The following is a 21,837-nucleotide window of genomic DNA, read 5'->3' as shown; positions in this document are numbered from 1 at the left end:
ATGTACCATTCACTTATCTTTTCCTTTCCTCCCTCTTTCAGACCCAGTCCCAAGCATCCTCCAACGCTACCAAAGCCTTGTATCATTGCCAACGTCAAATACAGCAGATGAGACTTTGACCAGCAAGGGACATTGTCTTGATAAGACACTTAAAAAAAAAAGTTTTGCACTATGGAAACTCTGAAAACCTTAAAAAGATGGTGGCTTCTCTGAGTTTGATTCAGGAGATCTGCCGTGTCCCCGTCGGTGCTCTGTCTCTCTGAATGGTGCTATGAGTCTGAGCTCAGGTACTTGTAAAGTATTTATATTGTGTATTTATTGCCACACATACAGTGCACTGTGCCAGACACTTTTTTTTTTCTACACAGTAGCAGTTTAGAATTTTTAAATTTGTCATCAATAATCACAAGTTGATATCTCAAGCGATGGGAAGTTGGTTTTTTTTTGTTTGTTTTGTTTTAGCTTTATTTGTTTTTAAAGCCGATCTGTGAAACTGCAATGATTTAATGCAGGTTGAAAAAAAAAGAATATTGTGCAATGAGTAAATTTAAGGTGCATTTAAGAGTTGTTGTTGTTTTTTTTTTGTTTTTGTTTTCTCTCTCTGAGTTTTGAGCCAGTCTGGGAAAAAGAAACATTACCGCAAAGTTCTATTGTGAAATGTCACCGACTTACACCGACCCAGCCAAGATGAAGGAGGCGTTCAGCAACAGGACATTCTCTTATAGGACGCCACGTTTGCTCCACGTGCAAGCAGCCGGCGTGGCTCCACTCTTCACGTGTGGCTTCTGACTCCACACGCATGTTGTTGTTTTTTTTTTCTTTCTACAAGTGAAAAGGAACGATACTCTTTGAAAGGAGACATTTCTAGATCTCTTTCTAGCCACCGATCATTAAAAACTGTGTAGGCAACTGCAGTGATTATTCATTTTCTATTATTTGGTACCTTTTTTTTTCTTTTTTCTAATTTTGGCTTTTGGGCTTAGTAGTTCAATCAATCAGAGTGATGGTAACAGTATTTTTTATTCTTTTGCTGAACTGTAACATGTACATTCACACTGCGCAGCATTTCCTTTAAGCACAGCTCTGACACGGACTGAACTTTTGTTACTTTTGATACTGTTCTCTCTTTAATAATGCACTAGTTTTTAAACTCATTGCTTCGACCAGTTTGCTTTTTGTGAGTGCGTGCACGCGCGTGCGTGTGTTTTTTAACGCATCTATGTGTTCATGTGCTAAATAGACTGTGTTTGACATGTCTTTATGTTCCTTGTATTGTTGTGTTACAGGTGAACACATCTTAATGGAGAATGCTTGTTTTTGTTTTTTTTTAATGACAAACGTTTGATATGTAAAGTAAACACTTCAAGTGTCTGTGCCTGGTCGTCATGGTGTTTTGAGCCCTCAAGCAGTGGAAGTAAAACTGTCCTCCGACTGCAGGAGAGCATTTTGCTGCAGAACAATCATGTTTGCATGTTTTAAGTAGGTCGTGTTTTTAGTAACTCTGGATCAGATCAGCTGTATGAGTGTAACAATTTCAGCTTCTACACTGAAACCAGAAAGTATCAAAGACAAAACACGGCCATTTTAAGTGCCGCGGGGGTTCTAGTTAGCGCATGTACTCCAGTACATAATTACAGAATCCAATTTTAAAACCACCATTGCTGAATATCTCTAATGTCAGAATGTTGTGTACATGAAAGACTGTAATTTATATTATTTCAATTATCTTCTTGTTTCCTCTAAATTAAGCTAATATGGTTAAATACAGGTGGTGTTGTGTTCAAGGCCTGTGGGGGAGGAAAAAAATCAATATTCCAGGTTGAAGAAACACAGATACACAGCCTGGGGTCATCATGCTAATGTGTGCTATTATCTTTCAAACAAACACACACACACACACAAATGTTTACATGTCAAGGTTTTGTGAATAAGGATAAAAGAAATTCAGAGTTGTAGACGCATTGCACAGGTAACTTATTAATAGATGCATTTTAAAAAACCAAACATGGGAAAATGGGAAGTGCTTAAATCACCATTGCAGCCCTCTGACTTTTGCAGATGAAAGTTGCAGTTATGTCATTATTACAAATCCAATTTTAAGAACAAGCCAGCAACTTTTTTTTGTTGTCCTCTAAGCTGAAAAAGAAGAAGAAAAAAAGAATCCAACACCTAATTGTTTGAAGTTTTTTCCCCCTCATAATTTGTGAAGTCTCATAATCTTGAGTTCACCTGTGAAATTATAAAGTCGTCAATAATAATTAGGGTAATGATCTTAATAATTATTGCTATAAAACTTAAGTGTGTAATTTTATTCCGGGGACAGAAAAGGGCTTCCCTACACATAATGTCCAACTGACTGTGACTCACCTAATTACCTTTTCTTTTTTTTTCTTTTTTTTTTTTGGAATTAATGAGAATTTCATTGATTGGGATATCTTGAAGAAGAGTAATACCCTCACCCACCACCCCCTTAGTTTAAAACTCTTGATCCGGATCCAGCTCTCTCTTCACTAGCTTCCACGTGACTGCGTGGCTAATCAGGTGATTATGACAAGCTTGTACGCGAATGAAAAAGCTCTTTGCTAATCAAAACACGTGTGATGCCATGCCGGCGAGAAATGACGCGCCGGTGCGCACAACGCGCCGAGCCGCGGCGTCAAAACTTCAGTCTTTAGTAGCGGACCCCTGAAGTGAGAGGATGACGCGGGTGTTAGGATGCGTACGGACGCGAGTTTTGGAGAACTGAGTGGACATTAACGTTTGGCTTACGAGCTAGTGGCGTCATGACGGAAGAAATCAACCCAATCGAGCTGGACAAAGACCCCGCAGGTGAAGACGGCACCGGGGAGGAGGAGGACTCGTTCGGTTTCGGAGATGATCTGGAGTTAAACCAGTTCGATGGTTTGCCCTTCTCCTCTCGCTACTACAGCTTACTAAAAGAAAGGAAGAACCTTCCTGTGTGGAGGGTGAGGTGTGAGTTTGAGGACGCCCTGGTTAACAACCAGCTGGTTGTTGTATCCGGGACTGCAAAAACAGGGAGGAGTACTCAGGTGAGTGTGCACCTGGAGGGGAGGGGAGGCGGGCTGGAGGACCCGCACGTGCCTGAGACTAGACTGAAGTCTCGAGTCTAACTGAATGTGTATTTGTAGAGACTTTTTGGGCTAGAAATTAAGATTTGACTGAATATTTACTCCAGTGTTTGACCTCGCTAAGATTTCAGAGTCCAACATTTTCATCTTGAGCATATACAAACCCCTGACCCCCCCCCCCCACACACACACACACGCACCCCCCCCCCCCCCCCATATTGTAACACGCATGGATGAAGGAGTCTAGCGTCACGCAGCCACTATTCACTATTATGCGTCCAGGCTTGCGCCAGCTCAGCAGATGCTGTTGTGTTGCTGCTCTGACTATCCAAGCTCCATCCTGTCGGCCTGCCTGACACTCAGACTTTGCACAAAAGCTCGCAACAAGAGCAGCGGACCTCCTGCTGCTAAACCCTGATCCGCTGGAGCCGCCACATGCTGCCAAAGCAATTTTTCATAATGAGCTATAATACCATAGGATATCTGCTGTCGCTGTTTGTTTTTACTGTGTGCTTTGACTAAGAAGAAAGAAAGCTGCTATGACTCATACAAGGGAGTTGGAGAAGAATCTGTTGTCATGTTGACATGTGTGTTTGTTTGTTTTCAGATCCCTCAGTGGTGTGCAGAGTTCTGCCTGTCTGCTCGGTACCAGCACGGCGTGGTGGTGTGCACGCAGACCAGCAGGCAGCAGGCTGTAGATCTGGCCTTACACGTGGCCGACGAAATGGACGTCAACATAGGTCACGAAGTGGGTTACAGCATCTGCCTGGAGACGTGCTGCTCCTCAGACACTGTTCTGAGGTCAGTTGAAGAGCTCATCCATCTGTTTCGCGGCACTTTGTTCTTCCACCATACGAATCTAGACTAAATGTTACACAATTCCGATCATTGGGAGAGGACTGGATAAGCATTCCCTCCATCTCAGATTTCTTTGCATGTTTGTTTACTTGGAAATCTTATGTTTAAGTATTCTTTCTTTACATTTTTTTTTTTTGTAATTTATTGTTTGAGGTAAAGGTTGTTGTTGTTTTTTTTTTAAAGAAAAGCATCTCAAATGTAATCCAAATCACCCCCAGATCCCTTGTTTCTTTGTAATATCACCCAACTTTCTGCCTAATTTCACCAAAATCTGTCAGTTTTTAGAGATGTCCAAACAGAGAAACCACCAGATGATCGGATCACCTAGTGAGCCCCTTTTTTAAATTCACCTTTTGCAGATTTCCCGTCGTAAACAACGTCACTTGTGCGCAGTATTTTCCCAGCGCGGTCTTGACTCAGTCATGTGAGAGAATAAACACACAAAAATGATCTTTTTATTCAACATCGATGAAGCTCACGAGGCAGCTCGACTCAAATTCGTCCACACTCACGCTTCTGTTTTTCTAGGCAAAGTTGCCAGATCTTTACAATCGTATTCCTCTTTTTATCATCCAGATACTGCACGGATGACGTCCTGCTGAGAGAGATGATGTCGGACCCTTTTCTGGAGCGCTACGGGGTCATTATCATCGACCAGGCCCACGAGAGGACGGTTAGCACTGACGTATTACTGGGTCTCCTGAAGGACATCTTGCTGCAGAGACCTGAGCTCCGCGTTGTGGTCCTGGCTGTCCCTCCCTTTACCGACAAGCTGTTGAGCCACTACTCGGGAGTCCCGCTCATCAGCCTCGGGCCCCCATGTCCTGCAGAGGCGGTCCACAGCAGCAACAAGGACTACTTCTACTCAGCACTGAGACTGGTGCTGGAGATCCATCGTACCAAAGAGGAAGGCGACATTGTTGGGCTTTTTGCCTCCGCTGAGGTGAATGATTGCTTATTCTATGAGGACCAGATGTCGAAGACTGGAAGAAGAAACTTCTCATGCTTGTATTTCACTTCTGCAGGAGGTTCACTGTGCCCACAGCATCCTCCAGAAAGAGGGAACCAGGTTGGGAGCAGAGCTGGGCCAGATGGTTCCGCTAGTTCTGTCTCCAGGCCAGGGAGGGCTTCTACGCGAGCCAGCAGAAGGTTCCCAAAGATCCAGGAGGGTTTTTCTCGCCACCCAGCAGGTGGAGGACATGTGGTGGGCGCCAGAGTCCGTCAAGTTTGTCATTGACACAGGCGTCCAGAAAAGAATGGTACTGCAACATTTGGGTGCCCGAATTTCCTCAGGCACAGGACAGCTAATCTTCATGAGCAATATTTGATTTAGATGCGGTTGTGACTTTCTTAGGTGTACAATCCAAGAATAAGGGCGAACTCGGAGGTGCTTCAGACCATCAGCCAGTGTCAGGCCGACGTACGCAAGCAGCTCTCAGGACCGACGGGTACGTCTGATAACTGGTCCCTGGCTGTTCCGCCTGTAACCTGAGACATGAGGGTGTCTGAGTGAGGGAACATGTCTGGTTTGCGCGGTCAGCCGTTCTCTGATCAAGAGAAGCACGCACATAGAAAAAAAGAAAATCCACACCTCTGTGTCCAAAGGGGGGCAAGGAAAGAAGAGATAAGGCAGATAAGGAAGCACCCAACAGCGGTTAGCTGCTCCGTAGCTGTTAGCTGCTTGCTCTGATTGAACTTCGTTAAGCCGCTATCTTTCTTTCCCAGGTAAATGTTTCTGTTTGTACGCCGAGGAGAGCGAGCTTCCTGCAGAGACGTCACCACGGATCCTAGAATCCAACCTCACCTCAACTGTCCTTTTCTTAAAAAGGATGGAGATCGGAGGCCTTGGGCAGTGTGATTTCATCGACAGACCAGGTGAAAATAGACTGCTCAAGCATGACTACAAATTAAAAGTATTGTAGGTGTCCTTGTTCCCACGGACAGCATCCCTTTTCTTTTCTTTTTTTTTTTTTTTTTGGCTAGAGCCAGTAGAAATGAACTTGCTCTGTGTAGCTGTTTGGACTCATTGAGCCATGAAGTAGATGAGCTGACAGGACCATGCTGCTAACCATTGTTTGAACTTTAACCCACCCCAACATGGACAGCACAGAATGGGCTAAAAGAGGGCCAGCTCATTAATGATTACACAACATGTCTTGTTAGTGCAGCAGCAGCAGCAGACCGGTGCGGTAAAGAGGAAGTACAAGCCAAATGTGCCAAGTAGCTCGACATGCCTGGATGACCCGGCATGATCGTGATCTTACATCTACTGTGCAGGTTCATGTGGAATGTGTTCAGGGTGAAACCTTTTTTTTTTTTTTTTGGTTTCTTTTTTGAAATTCTCCTTCCTTGGTGCAGATCCAGAGGGTCTCATGCAGGCCTTGGAGGAGCTGGATTACCTCGCAGCTTTAGACGACGACGGCAATTTATCAGAGATCGGGATCATAATGTCTGAAATCCCCTTGGACCCTCAAATGGCCAAAGCTTTGCTAGCGTCCTGCGAGTTTGACTGCGTGAGCGAGATGTTGACCATCGCAGCCATGCTCTCAGGTACCGCCATATGGACTGTGTTGTTCTCGCAGACGCTGAAACCAGATGGTCTCAGCTAAGAGTGGCTTGTTTCACCCGTTCTTGTCTCTTGTTTTTTGTAGCGCCGAGCTGTTTCCTGGAGCCGCCTGCTGGCCCGAGCCACGAAGCAGCCCAGTGTTACAGGAAGTTCCAGCACCCGGACGGCGATCACTTCACCCTCATAAACATCTACAACGCCTTCAAACGAAGTCAGAGGGAACCATGTAAGACGCGGAACCGCAGAACATGGTGTGACTGATGTGTCCTCACTACAGTTCTTCAGTCTGCCCTTTTTAGTCCCGCTTCAACACAACAAACGGAACCGAGCACCATCACACCAAGGCGTGTGCTATCAATTGAGCATCAGACGCTTAACAGCGAAGGATTTAAAGAGATTACAAGAGGAGTAAATACTTAAATTGAATGATCTCTATGAATTTGTGAGAGTATTTGATAATACTTGAGGAATCCTTGATATGAAAGAACTGTCATAAAACTCCCGCATGAAGTCCAACTGTGTATTTTAGCATGACAATTAAAACCAAACTACATTTATTCATCCAGAGGCCACTAAGTTTATCAGTAGACAAACCGCATGTCCAGAGCAGAACAAAACCTCAACGCTGGTAAGACACTACTGACTTTATCCCGGCAACTATTTAGTGAGAGTTGGACTGGAGTTTTGTGATATTTAATGGGAATAATCCTAAATCCTATCCTCTTGATTTTATTTTTTTAGTCTGTTTTGGGCAGAGGTGCAAAATTCTTAGGGGGGGGGGGGGCGGTGTTCTGGACAAGGTTAGGAGTCATCACCTGGTCAAATTAAAAGGATGGTATTTTAGCCTGATTTGGTAACTTTCCATTCCTCAAATCATTTCACAACATGCAAATCATCTTGCTCGTAGTTGCAAACACGAGTTCCTGCATGACACTAAAATCTGATCTCAAAACGAACGCCACGTCCTGTCTCCCCCCCCCCCCCCCCCCCCCCAGACGTCAGCGCTGAAAGGTGGTGCCAGGACTACCTCCTGGATCATTCCGCGCTGAAGACAGCCGAGGCCATAAGATCAGAACTGATTGACACCCTGAGGAGGATCGAGCTCCCCATCTCCGAGCCCTCCTTTGGAACCAAGACCAACATGTACAACCTCAAAAGAGCCCTGCTGGCTGGCTTCTTCATGCAGGTATGTAGAACCAGACAAGCTATGCGAAGCAATTTCCTCTCCTCCGCCTTTTGTATCCAAGCGTCGACCTCTCTGCTGCAGATTGCTCGAGATGTGGACGGATCAGGAAATTATTTCATCCTGACGCATAAACACATGGCCCAGGTGCACCCGCTCTCCGGCTACGGGGCTCAGTCTCACAAACTGGGACTGCCCGAGTGGGTTGTGTTCCACGAGTACACGCTATCAGAGAACAACTGCATGAGAACCGTCTCTGAAATTTCCCCTCAAGTGTAAGTTGATCAGATATTCCATGCTTACTCACACCAGGAGGCTCTGAACTCAGGGGTCACAAGCTCAGTGCTGTGGGGGACGCCACGATTGTGCGAAAAACAAACGTAGATGTAGAATGTTTAATCTTTTTACACTCTGCTGCTAATTGATGATTACACTTAAACTAAAGCCTGCAGATCTCCATTTTCACTTTTTTATTTTTACATGAATAAAGTAATTTTTTATTTTTTTTAATTCAGCTTAAATTATTCAATTTATGGGGGGGGGGGTGCAAGAGGTTCACTCACAGGAACTGTTTATCCTACGGGAATCCACCATCCAGAATCTTTCTTATACTGTATCAATAAAGCAAACATGTTATATTTTAGTAATTTCAGGGAAACGGATCTTTTTAATTGAAGAATTATCAACCATTTACAATTTCTGTGACACTGAGTATTCAATTCTGTTTATGGGTTTAAAGGTTCATTCAAATGGCACCGCTGTATTTCTTCTACAATCTGCCTCCGAGTGAAAGCAAAGACATCCTGCAGGACGTCCTGGACCCAGATGGCTCCAGACGGGGCGAAGATGAGAAAACCTCTGAAGCCGGCAGCGACTGTGGCGTGGAGGAGCCGCAGCAGCCGCCATATGACAGATGTGTCATTCAGTGAACCCAAATTATAATCAATCGTCAGGTTTTATACGCTCGTAGAATGTTTATAGTCGATGTAAACTCGGTCGCATGTTCACCAGCGATCAACTTATGCAGAGTGAGTCGTGTTGACCTTTTCAGAAAGTCAAGATGTCGTCTGGGGAGGTAAAATGTTTTTTTTGTTTTTCCTTCCTTGTCTACTTTCTCGGCTCTCCCTGTCATAAGAGACTCTGGAAATTGCTACTTTGCTGACAGATGTTTAGGTTGTTAGATGAACAGCAGAGGGCCTGTTCTGTTGATTTAGGCGCAGAGAAAAACAACCCCTCGACCACCTGCACAGACAATCAGATAAACATGCTGCCAGAAAAGCCATTTTTCACTCGTTTATTTATGCAAAACCTGTCCGTCAAAGAGGTGTTTCCTTTCTCTTCAGGTTGGGCTGATTGTAGAATCGAGACCAAACTGAACAAGAGGGCTCAGCAGTGTATCGATATCATGATTCTGGATATTCTTGTGAAGCTCAAGTGTTGTGCTTGACAGTTTTAAAGGCTACACTAGCAGATGTCCATATTTATCAAAAATAATATTTCCATATTTTGTGGGCGAGTCTAATTATCCTTGCAATATGGAGATCCAGGTTTTTGGACAAAAGTATTTTGATCTGTCAGCCACGATGGACCACTATTGTTCACAGAAAAGGCAAGTGTCATGTATTTTTGATAAACGGTGCTGGACCAGAGCGGAACTTTGTCATCAGTACAAAATGTCAACTTGAACCGTTTGTTCCTATTCTTTACACCTCTGTAGAAACATGTTGTATATCTATCAATATTCACATGGTATAAAACGGTTCTTGAATGGGTATTAAATGTTAAGTATACAACACTGGTGCGAGGGCAAGTAACAGTGCCAGAAAAGCTACTCTGAAACATTTCCATGAGCTCTTATGCTCTTGGCGGGGACAATAGCGTCTTATTTCATTGTGAGCTTCACACAGTCAGGTATTCTTTCAGTTTGTCCATGATGGCGGGAATCTTGTCTGCCGGGATCAACATCACTGTCCTGAAGGGCTTCATGGGAACGTCATCGAAAGACCACCTTCCACTCAAACAGGAGTCGGTTTCATCCTGGACTGAGTAGTGGAACTTCACTATGGCTTGCTGTAAGAGAAAACGGGATTAAATTGTGTACTGCAAAAAAAAAAAAACATGATACAACTGTTTTCTTAATAGGAAAAACCCCACTGGGGCTGTTTTCAGGTTTGTTAGATACCTATTTAAAAAGGGACATGCTTACATTTTAGGAAGTATCTATCAACATCCCCAGATCCTGACAAGAAGACAAAAGATCCTCCTCTTTGCTTGCATTAGGGAGCTAGGAGCCACAGAGGCTAGTTAGCTTAGCAAAATGAAAGGTAGTGGATGGGAAGATTAGCAAAGCTTCATGAAACATCACCATATATACCCTTTTTCTCCAAAAGCAGGCTTCGCCTGCAACAAACATTAACTGTGAAATAACTTGAAGTTGTAATTTTAGACGAATCGCCTGAACTGCGTTCCCGAGCGGGCGCGGTGAGTCGACTGCTGCTGGTTGAGTATGAAGACTTCCTCACAAATCAAGATCCTGATCTTTATTTATTAGAGCCAGAATACACAAGAGGAGGAACTAGAGGTTTGGGAAGCTGAGCAGGCTATGCTATCTCCCCATCCACTTCCATTCATTGTGCTAAGCTAACTAGCTGGTCAGTGTATCTTGTCTGGCTCTTGAGAGGATGGCAAATAAGTCTATTTCCCCAAAAGATGTTAAGTTCCTCCAGCACTGTTCCAACAGTTCCTTAACACTTGACTTCACCTCATAGAAGAATTCCTCCTCTGCATTGACAAACATGTATTCCTCCTTGGGGGGTCCTCCCCTGGCTGGGATGCTCTTGGTTGCCTCTTTGCACGTCTTGCTGATCATCAGACAGTAGTGACACCTCCCGCTGGGCTTATTTGTCCTCTGCGCTTCAGAGATCTCGTCCCTGAGGAAAAGAATGACACTTCACATTTCTGCCATACAGTCAAGTTTAGTTGTTGAGTTACATTTTTCTGATCCGTGTATAAAGACGAAGAAACTCCTGAAGCCCTTGGACTCATCAATGCCAAAGAAAAAATTTTTTTTTTCTTTACAAAAAAACATACCAACCATAAATCGTTACAACAATCACCACAGTTCAAATGCAACAAGGACTAATCTACCTAATCAAAATGGTTCATCCCATAAAACTGTGGGTAAACGTGTGAAGTGCGCCTCCTAGTGTTCAGATAGTTTGGCTTCTCTGGACATAACCTCGGGGATGCTGCAGCTCAGGTGTGAACCTCTCTGCATTGTTGAGTCCAGATTAAAGTAATTAGTTGTTTAATTTGGGTAGATGTGAACACGGCGATGATGATCGGCTGCGGACCAAAAGATGAGAAATGAGATTGTTTCCTCAAAGCAGCCCCATCTTTTACCACTGCAAACCACTTCTGGAGGACCGAGCTAGAAGGCAAACTTTACAAATGCCAGCCGAAAGGGCTGCCGAGTGCGCTTTGCATACTGAGATGCAGATAAGCAAAATGAAAAGCTCCCAGCAACCAGCCAAAGAGTGACTCACTACAACTTTGGAAAAATGCTCTTAAGTATACTAGAAGAGGACGCTAGTTAGGCAGGGCCAACTCACTGGAGCTGTTTGTGCAGCGGCAGGGCGATCTGTGGAGGTACGTTGATGAAGCGCTCACTCAGAAGCAACCCCACGGGTTTGCTGGTGTCACTGAGGATCTCCTCCAGCTGTTCAAAAACCCCTTGAGCTGAGTTCTTCTCACAATGATCCATGACCAGCTCCTTCACCTGCTCCACACACTGCACACCCTGCAGAGAGCATCACACACACATGAATTAGCTCGTCTCACATGTCTTATATTGTCAGATCTTTTGTGCTATATGTGTGTGTGTGTGTGTACCTTTCTCTCAGTGAGGTTGAGCATCGTGATGAAACCAAACACTTCATCTGGATCATCGTCATCGCTGTCCTCGGGCACCTCTGCTTGCTGGAGCAGGGAAAAAATTGCTGGAGTTAAAATGTTTGAGAAATTTGCCTGCGATAAAAAGAGGGTTAGGGTATTCATCGTCTCACCCTGATGACGCTGCCCACGTGATTCTGTTGGACGATAATATCCGTCATCTCCGATGTGTTTACGTGAGCCTTGAGGAAGAGCTGCAGCCAAACAAAGCAGAGGAGGCATTAGCTGACGCACAACATGTGAGGAGGAAACAGATGTTGATGTGAAAATCCAGAGACGCAGTCCCACACCTGTTGAAGGAGCTTCTTGATCCCGTTGTGGTCGTTGTCTGAAATTGTGTGAGCTTCAAAGTCCACAACTACCTCCTGAGTATGACACAATAACACACAAACGAAAAATGTTATTAATTTTTAAAAATATATTTAAACAGTATATAATGGACCAGAAATTCTGGTTGACATACAGTTGTGCTAATTAGTTAGCATTTAAGTAAATAGACAACACCAGCGTTGGTCAATATCGCCTCACCTTTAAAATTACCATTCGAAAGTAATTACACTCAATCAGATCTGATAAAAACAATTTATGCTGCTCGTCTGACAGCAGCTGGGTTCATTTTAGCTAACAACAGTTAGCAAGCTAGCAAGGCCAAGCAAACAAACGAGTGCATTTGTTCTTGTACCTCATTAATTTCCTCCTCTGATGCTTCACTGTCCTCCCCGCCAGAATCGTCATCCTCCTCCGGACTCTCATCGGAGCTGTTGTCACTCTCCTCCGGATTTTCACCCAAACCCACGGCTCTCCTCTTAGCAGACGAAGCCATGCCGTAAACGTGCGCTGAGCGTGTCACTGAGTGGGCGAGGCTAGAGGTAAATACGTCACTTCCGCCGGTAGAGAGGCTAGGAAACTAAGCCACTGACGACGCCATTACGGCTCCGCAGGCTCTACAAAGTCTACCGGGCGCAACGAGGGGAGAGCCACAATGTCGGCGATTTTCCTGAAGAGCGAAATGGGTTAAACCAATTGTGGAAGAGGGGTGGAAGTTATTTAGACTGTGATAAGACTTCGGTTTTTCCGGCACAAGTTGTTAAGTTAACAGTAAAATATCTAAATAAATAATAATTTATGTTCATATACGAAGGTTTCGGTGAGGCATTTTTTTAGGGGGGGCAATTTGGTGAAATTCACACCCCCCTTGAGCATAAAGTAAGTCGCCATGCTTAAAGCTCAAAGCGCAACTCAAGGTAGATGAATTTATCTAAATTATTTTGCCACATTTTATTATTTTTTTTGTCCGTCTTTTGTAGTTCGTAGCACTTTACAGTACCAGCAACATAAGAGAAGTCCCTTCTTGTCATTGAGCTTTAAAGCTTTATTTCAGCGTAGCTACGTTGTGCTGTCTGTTCTCAGCACGTCTTGCTAATGTAAACAATAACATGCGAGACTCGAGCTACAGTGAGTTTCAACACTACTGCTACTGAATTTTTGCTTCATATTCAAGTCCTGTCCAGGAACCCTTCTTGTCTACTGCCCTTTTATCAGCAGACGGCACATGACAGTTTTTAGGGTGTAGCTTTGCTCGCTGTGCATTCACACCCTCCTTCCTCCCTCTGTTTTTTGTTCTTTTTATTTCCAGGCTGATTTCATTTTGACAGCAACATTAATATTCCAGTCTGGTTCTTGGTCTTGTATTCTTATCAATTTGATTTCCTCCAGCGTTGTAGCAAAATGCAAGTTCTGCTTCTGAAGGAGCCTAGAGATGGAGATTCAGGGCCTGATCCTTACATCAAGGTACATCATATTTAATTGTACTCATCTAATCTAGCTGTTTTAAGGCTTTGTGTGTGACCTCAAATGTGTTTTTGCAACCTCCCCAGGAGCTGGCATCACATGGTCATAAAGGAACCCTCCTGCCAGTGCTCTCTTTTAAATTTGTTTCATCAAACACCTTGTCAGATAAGGTAATTTCATTTATTGCGGTAGTAGCTTTGTTCATCTTATTGCTCATGTCTTCTGTGGTTTAATTGCTTTTTCTGTTTTAGCTTTTTCAGCCAGAAAAACAGGGGGGTCTGATATTTACCAGTCCGAGAGCAGTGGAAGCTGTGAAGAAGTGCTTAGAAGCAGGCGAGCGACAAGAAGGTTAAAAAATACATCATGGCTTACAGTAATCTATGTCTTAGATATTTCCTTTTGCTAAGATCCCCCCCCCCCCCCAACTGTTAATGCAGAATGGAAGAACTCTGTGAAAGACAAATGGAATACCAAGTCCATCTATGTGGTTGGGAAGGCAACTGCTGCTTTAGGTATGTGATCGCCACCTATGAAAAGACTCCTAAAGGGAAGAAACAGCCATGCTTTTGTTTCCGCTCCGTCGATGATAATTATAACAGAGTGTGTCAGGCACCTGCTGCTCACACAAATGTGCGAAGTGTTGTTGGTTCCCCCGGTAATTTAGAAAAAGCTGGTGCACAAGTGACAGTTTGCTGTGACACGCAATTAAATTGTTGGAGCGAGCAGGTGCAGCACCCTCCTGAAACGTGCGTCACCCTCTTACTTTAACAGCTGAAACCATTTATTGCCTGCTTTTATTAGACTGGATTTTTGACCAATATCCCAATATTTTACAACCGTTTCGGCCGATGGCTGTTACTCACGGGTGTCGACTTTACACGTGTAAAAACAAGTTTATATGATACTGAAAAACACTTATAAACATTGTGAATGTTAATAGTAGCTTTTTTTTTTAATTTCCAAAACATTTGAAAAAAAAAAAGATTAACTGAATTGTTTCCTCATCGTAAATGACAGATGACGAGCAAAGATGAAGATATTTGAGCAGACTTTGCCGATGAATACTGATACATATGTTTAAATCGCCAATATCTGCCGATACCGATAAGTGCCGATAATATCGGTGTGCAGCATAATCAAAACAGCAGACGAGCGCAATGGTTTTTATCCTCAGTCGTGTATCGATGTATTGCGCTATACTAGTATCAGGTGATTAAATCGTACCATGTCTCATTCAGTATTTTAGCGCGTGTGCAACTTTGTGAAGATGGTAGTAAATTGACTGCAGCACGTTGTATTTTCAGCTGTACTGTGAAATTCATCAATGTTGTGTTCCACAGTACGAAATCTTGGTCTGAACCCGATCGGCGAGGACACCGGGACGGCAGAGGTTCTGTCTCGTGTTATCATTGAACGTACGTCCCGATTTTGAACGATGACATTCTTCATAGTTGTATTTTAAGAAATATTAAAGCTGGTAGCTAATATGACCTTATATTTAATTCTCAATATAGGAGAAGACACAAATATTCCACCACTTTTCTTCCCCTGTGGCTCAATTAAAAGGGAAGTCTTGCCCACGGCTTTAAGGGAAAATGGTAAGCTTGTTGTGCCTCAAGATTAAAACTCAGGGTGATAAAATTCCCTCTGGGGTTACACTAATTATAAAATAGTAATTGAACAACCATCGTGACTGCAGGGATCTTTGTTTCCAGGAGTGCCTCTAGAGACGCTGACTGTCTATCAAACAGCTGAGCATCCAGAACTGGAGAAAAATTTAACAAACTATTTTACAGAACAGGTAAAGTTCCGCTCTTATGAAAGTTCACATTTATATCTTTTATACCTTTACCTATGTTTTTTAAATTTTTTTTATTTCTACTGACAGGGAACTCCGGCGAGTGTAGCTTTCTTCAGCCCGTCAGGAGTGAAGTTTTGCCTGGATGTGATACGGAGGCTGTCAGATGAAAAGCTGACTCAAATAAAGGTATGAATTCCCAAATAAATAGATTTAAAGTGCCTCTCAGAGTTATTTAGACCTCTTTTTTTGTTTCCAGTTTGCAGCCATAGGACCCACTACACAAGATGCTATGGAAGCAGAGGGTCTGTGCGTCAGCTGCACTGCAGAGAAACCCACGGCTGAAGACTTAGCAGCAGCGATAGCTAAAGCGCTACAGTAACCTTGCACAAATCTGAAACTTGTCCGCTTTGTCCTTGTTTTGTTTTTTTGTTGGTATATGTTGTCATCCGTCAGTGTGCTGCTTTTTCTAACTTGTATGTAAAGTTATATTGCACTGAGAAAAGGAACATTTGTGCCACCAAAGCCATAAAAGTGAATATATTTATTAAGTTTGCTGAATGTAGTGAAACTGGATACCGACTAATGTATTAAAGCTCAGTGGTTATTCACTGTAAAACACTCAAGTGTGTATGTGTGTGTGTGTCTTATTCAAAGCAGGTGTTGACTGAGGTTATTACTACCCTAGACCACCATTCACCTCCACATGAAAGTGAATGTTTTTACTTGTTTCCGCAGGTCAACGCCATTCGATTGAAAAGCAGTGGAGCATGCGTAGCACGTGCATTCAATGCAAGCGCTTCCAAACAGTAGAGTCAGGTTTACGCTTCACACCTTCAACTGGGCGTGGAGAGACTCAGGATTTGCCTATAAAGCTGAAGTGGTTTCATCTGTATGTAGTCTGAGCAGTAATCCGACGCCACGATGCTGACTTCTATCCAGCTGATCATTTTGTTTTTTTGGACAAGCATCAGCAGTTTAACTGACACAGAGAAACTTTTCCATAATCGGGATCATTCTGATGTACGGACGCTTGATTCCCATCAAGCTGAGCTCATAAAAGACAAGTACACTGCTCAGGTAAAACTGCTTCTTGCTCTTTTACATGTCAGCATCCATTCCAAATGTTCTTATTCTATGTCTTGTTTAGCTCTTCCTCTCTAGATATGGCTTCACTAAACCAGTGAACTGGGAGGCGATCCAGTACGACTTCCTTGATGATCTCCCAGCCGCCATCCAGGAGGGGACCTCGGAGGTCCGCTCGAGGGATCCTCCTCCAGATGATGATCGCAACAGTCCAACTGCATTTATTTCAGCACTTAAAGAGTTCCAGAGGGTCTCGGGCCTGCCTGTCACTGGGGTGTTTGACGAGGCCACCAAGTTAGCCATGAACAAACCGAGGTGTGGAGTCCCCGATAAGGAGGTAGACCTGAACCCTGCAGACGCACCTGAGGAACACAGTCCAAGTGACACTTTTAATGAGACTGACATCAACAACACAGCAAGTAATCTAAGTGGTGACAGTTATTTTGTGACTAATTCGTCTGAAAATGATTTGAATGACACAGAAAGTGTTCTCACAGGCGTTTCTAATGACACAGAAGATTTCTTTTTAACTAAAACCTCCATAAACACCACACGCGACATCAAGAGGGAAGCAAACAGCGAAGTGGCGCCACGCAGGAAACGTCACCTGGCCTCTCTGGTATCCGAGAGCAGGCGTAAGAGAGACGTGAGTGAAACAGGTTACATGGCCTTTTCTAAGAAGGTGTTGAAGTGGAGGCTGATGGGTGAAGGCTACAGCAGTCAACTGTCCATAGAGGATCAGAGGTACATCTTCAGGCTGGCCTTCAGGATGTGGAGCGAGGTGTCTCCCCTGGACTTCCTGGAGGACACGCGCTCCCCGCTGGAGGATATTGATATCAGGCTCGGCTTTGGCACCGGTAGGTCAGCTCATATGGCACTGGCACACATTTCTGCTCCCACAAGAACTGAGACTTTTTACATGCTCACTGAAAGTGAGGCAAATCTAGAGGACGGATGTGTTGAATATGTCTGTTAGGGGCTGGGGTTCAGTCTGAAATGTTTGAATCTTTGACTGCGGTATCTTTTCCTGACCGCTACCTTTTTTTCCCCCCGATAATATTTTTTTTGAAATGACACCGCATATTGACATCACAAATCTCTGGCTTTAATTTGCTGCTCCTCTGTATTCTCACGCGCTAAAACAGGTTCATAACATGAAAATGAAAATCAATTTACAAAAGTGTGTTTGAACTTGTCTTGGAGATTTACGCGTTAGGTGTTAACAAATTGGTCTTGAATGACACATCTAGAATTTGTCCTGAAAATTAATACGATGTGCAACATTCTTGAACTGTAAAATTAGTATCGTTTCATTCAAGGCCGCAGAGAAATCACTGCATCGTTTATATTTCTATACCGCTCAGGAAGACACCTGGGATGCACCCAGAGATTTGATGGAACTGGTCAAGAATTCGCCCACGCCTGGTTCCTAGGTGACATTCACTTTGACGACGATGAACATTTCACTGCTCCCAATGCAGGCAGTGGCATCAGCCTCCTGAAAGTAAGAACGCCATGAAAGTGAATGTCAGGTGACAAAAAAAAACAAAACTAAAACAACCCTCTTCGATTTGGTTCATGTAATTTGAATTCTACATGTGTTTAGGTGGCAGTTCATGAGATTGGCCATGTCTTAGGCCTGCCCCACATCTACAGACCTGGATCTATAATGCAGCCCAGCTATCTGCCTCAGGAGTCTGGCTTCGAGATGGACTGGATGGACAGGAAAGCCATTCAGCATCTCTATGGTATGTGATTACAGCACCATCTAGTGGACGTCACTCATAAAACCACACCTGATACACTTAACGCATACACAGGATCAATATCATGTTAACTATGTATTTATTTACACCAAATACATCAAATATATAAGTTTCTCACTCTTGAAAAGTAGTAATATTCTAAGCCTCCATTTACATCTTCCCTGAAACTGCCTGAAGCTCCCCCAGGGAGGCCCACCTCACACTTCCAAAAACCTCTGCTGTCAAGGTTCAAGTTAAAACAAACTGGGGAAAAAAATTGTGTGTGTGTGTGTGTGTGTGTGTGTGTGTGTGTGTGTGTGTGTATCTCCAGGGGGCTGTCAAGGTCGATTCAACACAGTGTTTGATTGGATCCGAAGAGAGAAGACACCCTATGGAGAGGTGGTCATCCGCTTTAACACCTACTTCATGAGAGACAGCTGGTACTGGCTGTATGAGAACAGAAATAACAGAACGCGCTACGGAGATCCGGTGGCTCTGCAGATCGGCTGGCGTGGAATTCCTAAAGATGGAGTAGATGCACATGTGCACGTGTGGTCCAGAAAAAGAGATGCAGTTTATTTCTTTAAAGGTAAACCTGCAGATAAATCACATAATGATTCCTACTGTGTCTCAGAGGAGAGATACATGATGAGTTTTGTGTGTGTTGGCAGGTACTCAGTTCTGGAGGTACGATAACGATAACGATCGGGTTTTCCCACGGGACCCGGAAGGTCACAGCTATCCGAGGTTAATCTCCAAAGGTTTCCCAGGGATCTCCGGTCCGATTGACACGGCGGTTTACGATAGGAAAGACTCCCACATCTACTTCTTCAAAAACACTCTCGTAAGAATAATATCTTCTCATTAACTCTGGCGCTGAGACAAAGGAGGCGTTTTAATAGGTTAACACACTTGATTTAGGGATTATCTGGTTTGAGGAGGATTAAATTGGTGATGGCTTACCAAGAAGGCTACAGGGAGCCATTCTCACAGGCACCATAAGCAACATCACTATGTTAGATTTGAAGGTTCTGGTCCTACTGGGGCCTCCTCAGAGTCAGAGGAACCTCATCTACTAACGTGGGTTCCTGGTAGTAAGGTGTCATATTTGTTTCCATGTTCTGTTCCAACAGGTTTACGCATTCGATGTAGAAGCCAACAACTTGGCGAAGGGCTACCCAAAAAACCTCCGAGACGTTTTCCCTCCTGTGGCGAGCGGCGATCATCCAGGCGGCGGCATCGATGCAGCCTACTTCTCCTACACCCACAGCGCCATCTTTCTTCTCAAGGGGACGCGCTTCTGGCAGGTGGTGGGCAGCCGCAATCGCAGGCGCCGGCCCTTTCTACCACAGAATGGCCTGCTGCCCCATAAGGAGGTGGATCAACACTGGTTCGACATCTGTAACGTTCATCCTACCGCTCTCAGACTAACCAGGTAAAGGTGCTGAAGCAAGGGCACTGCTTACAATGTGTGTATTTGTACTCGGAAACCCCATACTTGTTCAACACAAGGTGACATACCGAGACCCAGACCTTATTCACACTGCCAGTCAGATTTTCTGGCATATTCAGAAAGTATATAACATCGCCAAAACCTGTGTTTAACCATTTAGTGTGTTTAACTTCATTCCAACTCATTACTGCAAATTTGATATTAAATTTGGCATAAAAAAAAACTGATTTCCATGAAAATACACCTCATCTTAGTAATGTGCTTCTGCGCTTGTCTACAAGTTCTGGTGACTATGAATTGGAAGATCATGGTGTATTTGTGTTTACACACCTGTAGCTTTGACGTGTGTGTGTTCACACGCAGAATATGATAAAAAGGATAATAAACTATTTATAGAGCACTTTTCCTTCAAAACAGTGCTTTGTAAGATTTAAAAGTACAAAAACACATTCAAAAAGGATATAAAAGGTCAAAAAACACAGTTGAAAATGATCTAAACAGAGAAAATGATGCAGATGATACTTAAAGTGCAGTAGAATATTCGGATGATAATCAAAAATAATCCGACCTTTTGTCCTATGCCTTGTCATTTCTGAACCAGGAGGACAGCAAATGCTGTAAATTAAAAAAAAAAAAAAAGAACAAATGTCAACATTTGGACACAAATCCGATCTTGTCGTTTGCAAATAACGGTGCGGACGGAAAAAAGATTAGATTAGAGAAACAAATCCAATTTGTCTGCCAGTCTGAACGAGCGCCTTTATTTAGCTCGCAACAACTGGGATTAATTTATAGACAAAGAAGGTCAGAGGTCAGCAACACAATGGACCACAGCACCAACGCGTCCCCTCCTAACCAAACTGACAAAAACAGCTATATCAGTATTATGTTGGCTATTTTTTTTTTGTTAAACAATGCGTGTTATTGATTGCTTCTGTTTCTCATTTAGGGGTGCAAACTCAATCTTCTATAGCACGATCGTGACTAAACATGTTCGTTGAATGTTTCCCGTGTGTTATTGCTGTTCTGTGTCGAGCTGCTCGGTGTGTAAGTGTGAATCGCTTTTACATGATAACCTTAAAAAGAAGAAGTGCGTACAAAAGGAATAAAGCATCAGCCGCAGTGTGCTTCTTTATAATTATGGAGCGACGTGTCATAGCAGCATTGGGCTTTTACATGTGCTAGAATACATGTATAAAAACGATTACGAGTTGTTACCGATGAGAAGCGTTTTTGTATATGACAGAAAAGACTCTCCTGTCGTACATAATTATCTGAAGGGCGTCGCACTCACACTCCTGCGGTGGTTTTATGATCCTTTCTTATTTTCACAGTATGTTGCAGGGCAGAATAATACACTGTTACTACTTTTCTGATGATAATAGTGTAGGTGCAGACCGCAAAAATTGCAGACCCACAAAATTGCCGTCAACAACATTACAAACAGAAACATGATGTTTCTGTGTTAACTTGTAAAGAAGGCAGCTCTGTCAATTTAAAAAAAAACCCAAAACCTGGAGGTGGGGAAACGTATATTTACTGATCTGCGTCATTAAGGAAAAATATATGTACTATTAATCAACCCCCCCCCCCCTCCCCATAATCAAATAAAAAAATCAAGTCTTATTACTTAACGCTGTTCCATTTTATCCTAATCATTCCAGCATGGTGTAAAGAAACAGAACATTGATTCTGTAATCAATATGTAACTTGAAGACTCTTATTAATTCAGCTCATTTGAGGAGATTAAGCTCCTGGTGGGATCCAGATAACTAGCGTTGTGCTCCAGGCACTCCATAGGCTATATTAATAAATTGAAGTAGAAATCAATTATAAGCAAAGGAACAAAATGTCAGGGTAAGGGTATGAGACAGATTTCATGAGATGATGAGTCTGTTCGTACAGTTACAGAGGGAGCGCCCCCCCCCCCCCTCCCCCTCGAGTGGCATTAACAGCATACTAATAAATGTCCTTGTTCATCTTTCACTGCAGGTTTTTGCTTTTTTTTTTTTTTTTCTTTTTTTCTTGAGTGTTTTGCTTCAGCTATATATCTGGGCTATTACTGACAAAGAAATGTTTTCTGGGTTAATTAAAATGGTAATTAGAGGTAATTATACGATATACAGACATATTTTATCACTTTAATAAACATTATACTTCATAATGGAGTGTGTGCATGTTTGTTGCTGCAGTATAATGTGCAGTTTCCTCAACAGGAAGTATTGATGGACTAATATTTAATGTAAGCTGATGTAGTGCAGTGGAGGTTTCTTTATCCTGTGTATCATACATCTGCACCCCGGAGTTCCCCGAACAG

The 21,837-nt window shown here is 43.3% G+C and overlaps 5 protein-coding genes across 10 annotated transcripts in view; 4 read left to right on the top strand and 1 right to left on the bottom strand.

Moving 5' to 3' along the window:
* The window catches only part of adam12a (ADAM metallopeptidase domain 12a), an 82,839-nt gene extending 81,507 nt beyond the window's left edge, over positions 1-1,332 (top strand). For both annotated transcript variants that reach the window (XR_015111680.1, XM_086196419.1), the window contains exon 23: positions 42-1,332. Coding sequence is in view for 1 of the 2 variants with exons in the window: in XM_086196419.1 (XP_086052545.1) it covers positions 42-111 (70 nt within the window). In the remaining variant the exon portion in view is untranslated. The remainder of the gene's footprint in view (positions 1-41) is intronic.
* Positions 1,333-2,576: 1,244 nt separating this feature from the next.
* Positions 2,577-9,815, top strand: dhx32a (DEAH (Asp-Glu-Ala-His) box polypeptide 32a). Of its 2 annotated transcripts, XM_086196423.1 has the most exons (11): positions 2,579-3,050; positions 3,697-3,890; positions 4,524-4,890; positions 4,973-5,206; positions 5,302-5,395; positions 5,673-5,822; positions 6,306-6,497; positions 6,599-6,739; positions 7,509-7,699; positions 7,781-7,971; positions 8,436-9,814. In XM_086196423.1, the coding sequence occupies exons 1-11, from the start codon at positions 2,784-2,786 to the stop codon at positions 8,623-8,625; spliced, it is 2,211 nt and encodes a 736-aa protein (XP_086052549.1). In that variant the 5' UTR covers positions 2,579-2,783; the 3' UTR covers positions 8,626-9,814. The 2 variants fall into 2 exon arrangements, with proteins under 2 accessions (XP_086052548.1, XP_086052549.1); XM_086196422.1 differs by having other exon boundaries at positions 2,577-3,050; positions 7,509-7,971; positions 8,436-9,815.
* bccip (BRCA2 and CDKN1A interacting protein) lies at positions 8,389-12,497 on the bottom strand. The gene is made up of 7 exons (XM_086196428.1): positions 12,330-12,497; positions 11,938-12,012; positions 11,761-11,841; positions 11,588-11,674; positions 11,308-11,495; positions 10,458-10,626; positions 8,389-9,766 (listed from the first exon to the last, which is right to left on the bottom strand). Exons 1-7 carry the CDS (start codon positions 12,468-12,470, stop codon positions 9,596-9,598), a joined length of 912 nt encoding a protein of 303 aa, XP_086052554.1. The 5' UTR covers positions 12,471-12,497; the 3' UTR covers positions 8,389-9,595.
* On the top strand, positions 12,474-15,850 carry uros (uroporphyrinogen III synthase). 4 transcript variants are annotated; one of them, XM_086196426.1, is made up of 10 exons: positions 12,474-12,516; positions 13,364-13,438; positions 13,525-13,608; positions 13,690-13,786; positions 13,876-13,950; positions 14,779-14,853; positions 14,953-15,036; positions 15,154-15,239; positions 15,327-15,425; positions 15,496-15,850. In XM_086196426.1, exons 2-10 carry the CDS (start codon positions 13,376-13,378, stop codon positions 15,616-15,618), a joined length of 786 nt encoding a protein of 261 aa, XP_086052552.1. In that variant the 5' UTR covers positions 12,474-12,516; positions 13,364-13,375; the 3' UTR covers positions 15,619-15,850. The 4 variants fall into 4 exon arrangements, with proteins under 4 accessions (XP_086052552.1, XP_086052551.1, XP_086052550.1 ...); XM_086196425.1 differs by lacking the exon at positions 12,474-12,516 and adding an exon at positions 12,590-12,853; XM_086196424.1 differs by lacking the exon at positions 12,474-12,516 and adding an exon at positions 12,591-12,891.
* A 156-nt stretch (positions 15,851-16,006) lies between these two features.
* Positions 16,007-21,357, top strand: mmp21 (matrix metallopeptidase 21). Its single transcript, XM_086196374.1, has 7 exons — positions 16,007-16,128; positions 16,401-17,179; positions 17,687-17,826; positions 17,929-18,070; positions 18,399-18,656; positions 18,739-18,911; positions 19,201-21,357. Exons 1-7 carry the CDS (start codon positions 16,007-16,009, stop codon positions 19,504-19,506), a joined length of 1,920 nt encoding a protein of 639 aa, XP_086052500.1. The 3' UTR covers positions 19,507-21,357.
* Positions 21,358-21,837: the final 480 nt, after the last annotated feature.

The sequence above is a fragment of the Aulostomus chinensis genome, chromosome 23, assembly GCF_037954235.1.
Source record: "Aulostomus chinensis isolate RoL2024-O1b breed Wild chromosome 23, RoL_Achi_v1.0, whole genome shotgun sequence".
NCBI classification, from domain to species: Eukaryota; Metazoa; Chordata; class Actinopteri; order Syngnathiformes; family Aulostomidae; genus Aulostomus; species Aulostomus chinensis.
The sequence above is the reverse complement of the archived record's forward strand: the minus strand, read 5'-3'. Positions and strand labels throughout refer to the sequence as shown.

Bases quoted from the DNA above. Each gene is read 5' to 3' on its own strand.
- mmp21 (XM_086196374.1), top strand. From the start codon at position 16,007: ATGCGTAGCACGTGCATTCAATGCAAGCGCTTCCAAACAGTAGAGTCA. The intron at 16,129-16,400 runs GTATGTAGTCTG...CTTCCTCTCTAG, and splicing joins AAGCTGAAGTGGTTTCATCT to ATATGGCTTCACTAAACCAG. The intron at 17,180-17,686 runs GTAGGTCAGCTC...TATACCGCTCAG, and splicing joins CAGGCTCGGCTTTGGCACCG to GAAGACACCTGGGATGCACC.
- uros (XM_086196426.1), top strand. From the start codon at position 13,376: ATGCAAGTTCTGCTTCTGAAGGAGCCTAGAGATGGAGATTCAGGGCCT. The intron at 13,609-13,689 runs GTAATTTCATTT...TTTCTGTTTTAG, and splicing joins CAAACACCTTGTCAGATAAG to CTTTTTCAGCCAGAAAAACA. The intron at 13,787-13,875 runs GTTAAAAAATAC...CTGTTAATGCAG, and splicing joins AGCAGGCGAGCGACAAGAAG to AATGGAAGAACTCTGTGAAA.
- dhx32a (XM_086196422.1), top strand. From the start codon at position 2,784: ATGACGGAAGAAATCAACCCAATCGAGCTGGACAAAGACCCCGCAGGT. The intron at 5,207-5,301 runs GTACTGCAACAT...TGACTTTCTTAG, and splicing joins CAGGCGTCCAGAAAAGAATG to GTGTACAATCCAAGAATAAG. The intron at 6,498-6,598 runs GTACCGCCATAT...TGTTTTTTGTAG, and splicing joins CATCGCAGCCATGCTCTCAG to CGCCGAGCTGTTTCCTGGAG.
- bccip (XM_086196428.1), bottom strand. From the start codon at position 12,470: ATGGCTTCGTCTGCTAAGAGGAGAGCCGTGGGTTTGGGTGAAAATCCG. The intron at 11,842-11,937 runs GTGTGGGACTGC...GTTTGGCTGCAG, and splicing joins TCAAGAAGCTCCTTCAACAG to CTCTTCCTCAAGGCTCACGT. The intron at 10,627-11,307 runs GTGAGTTGGCCC...TCTTTTCCTCAG, and splicing joins CCGCTGCACAAACAGCTCCA to GGACGAGATCTCTGAAGCGC.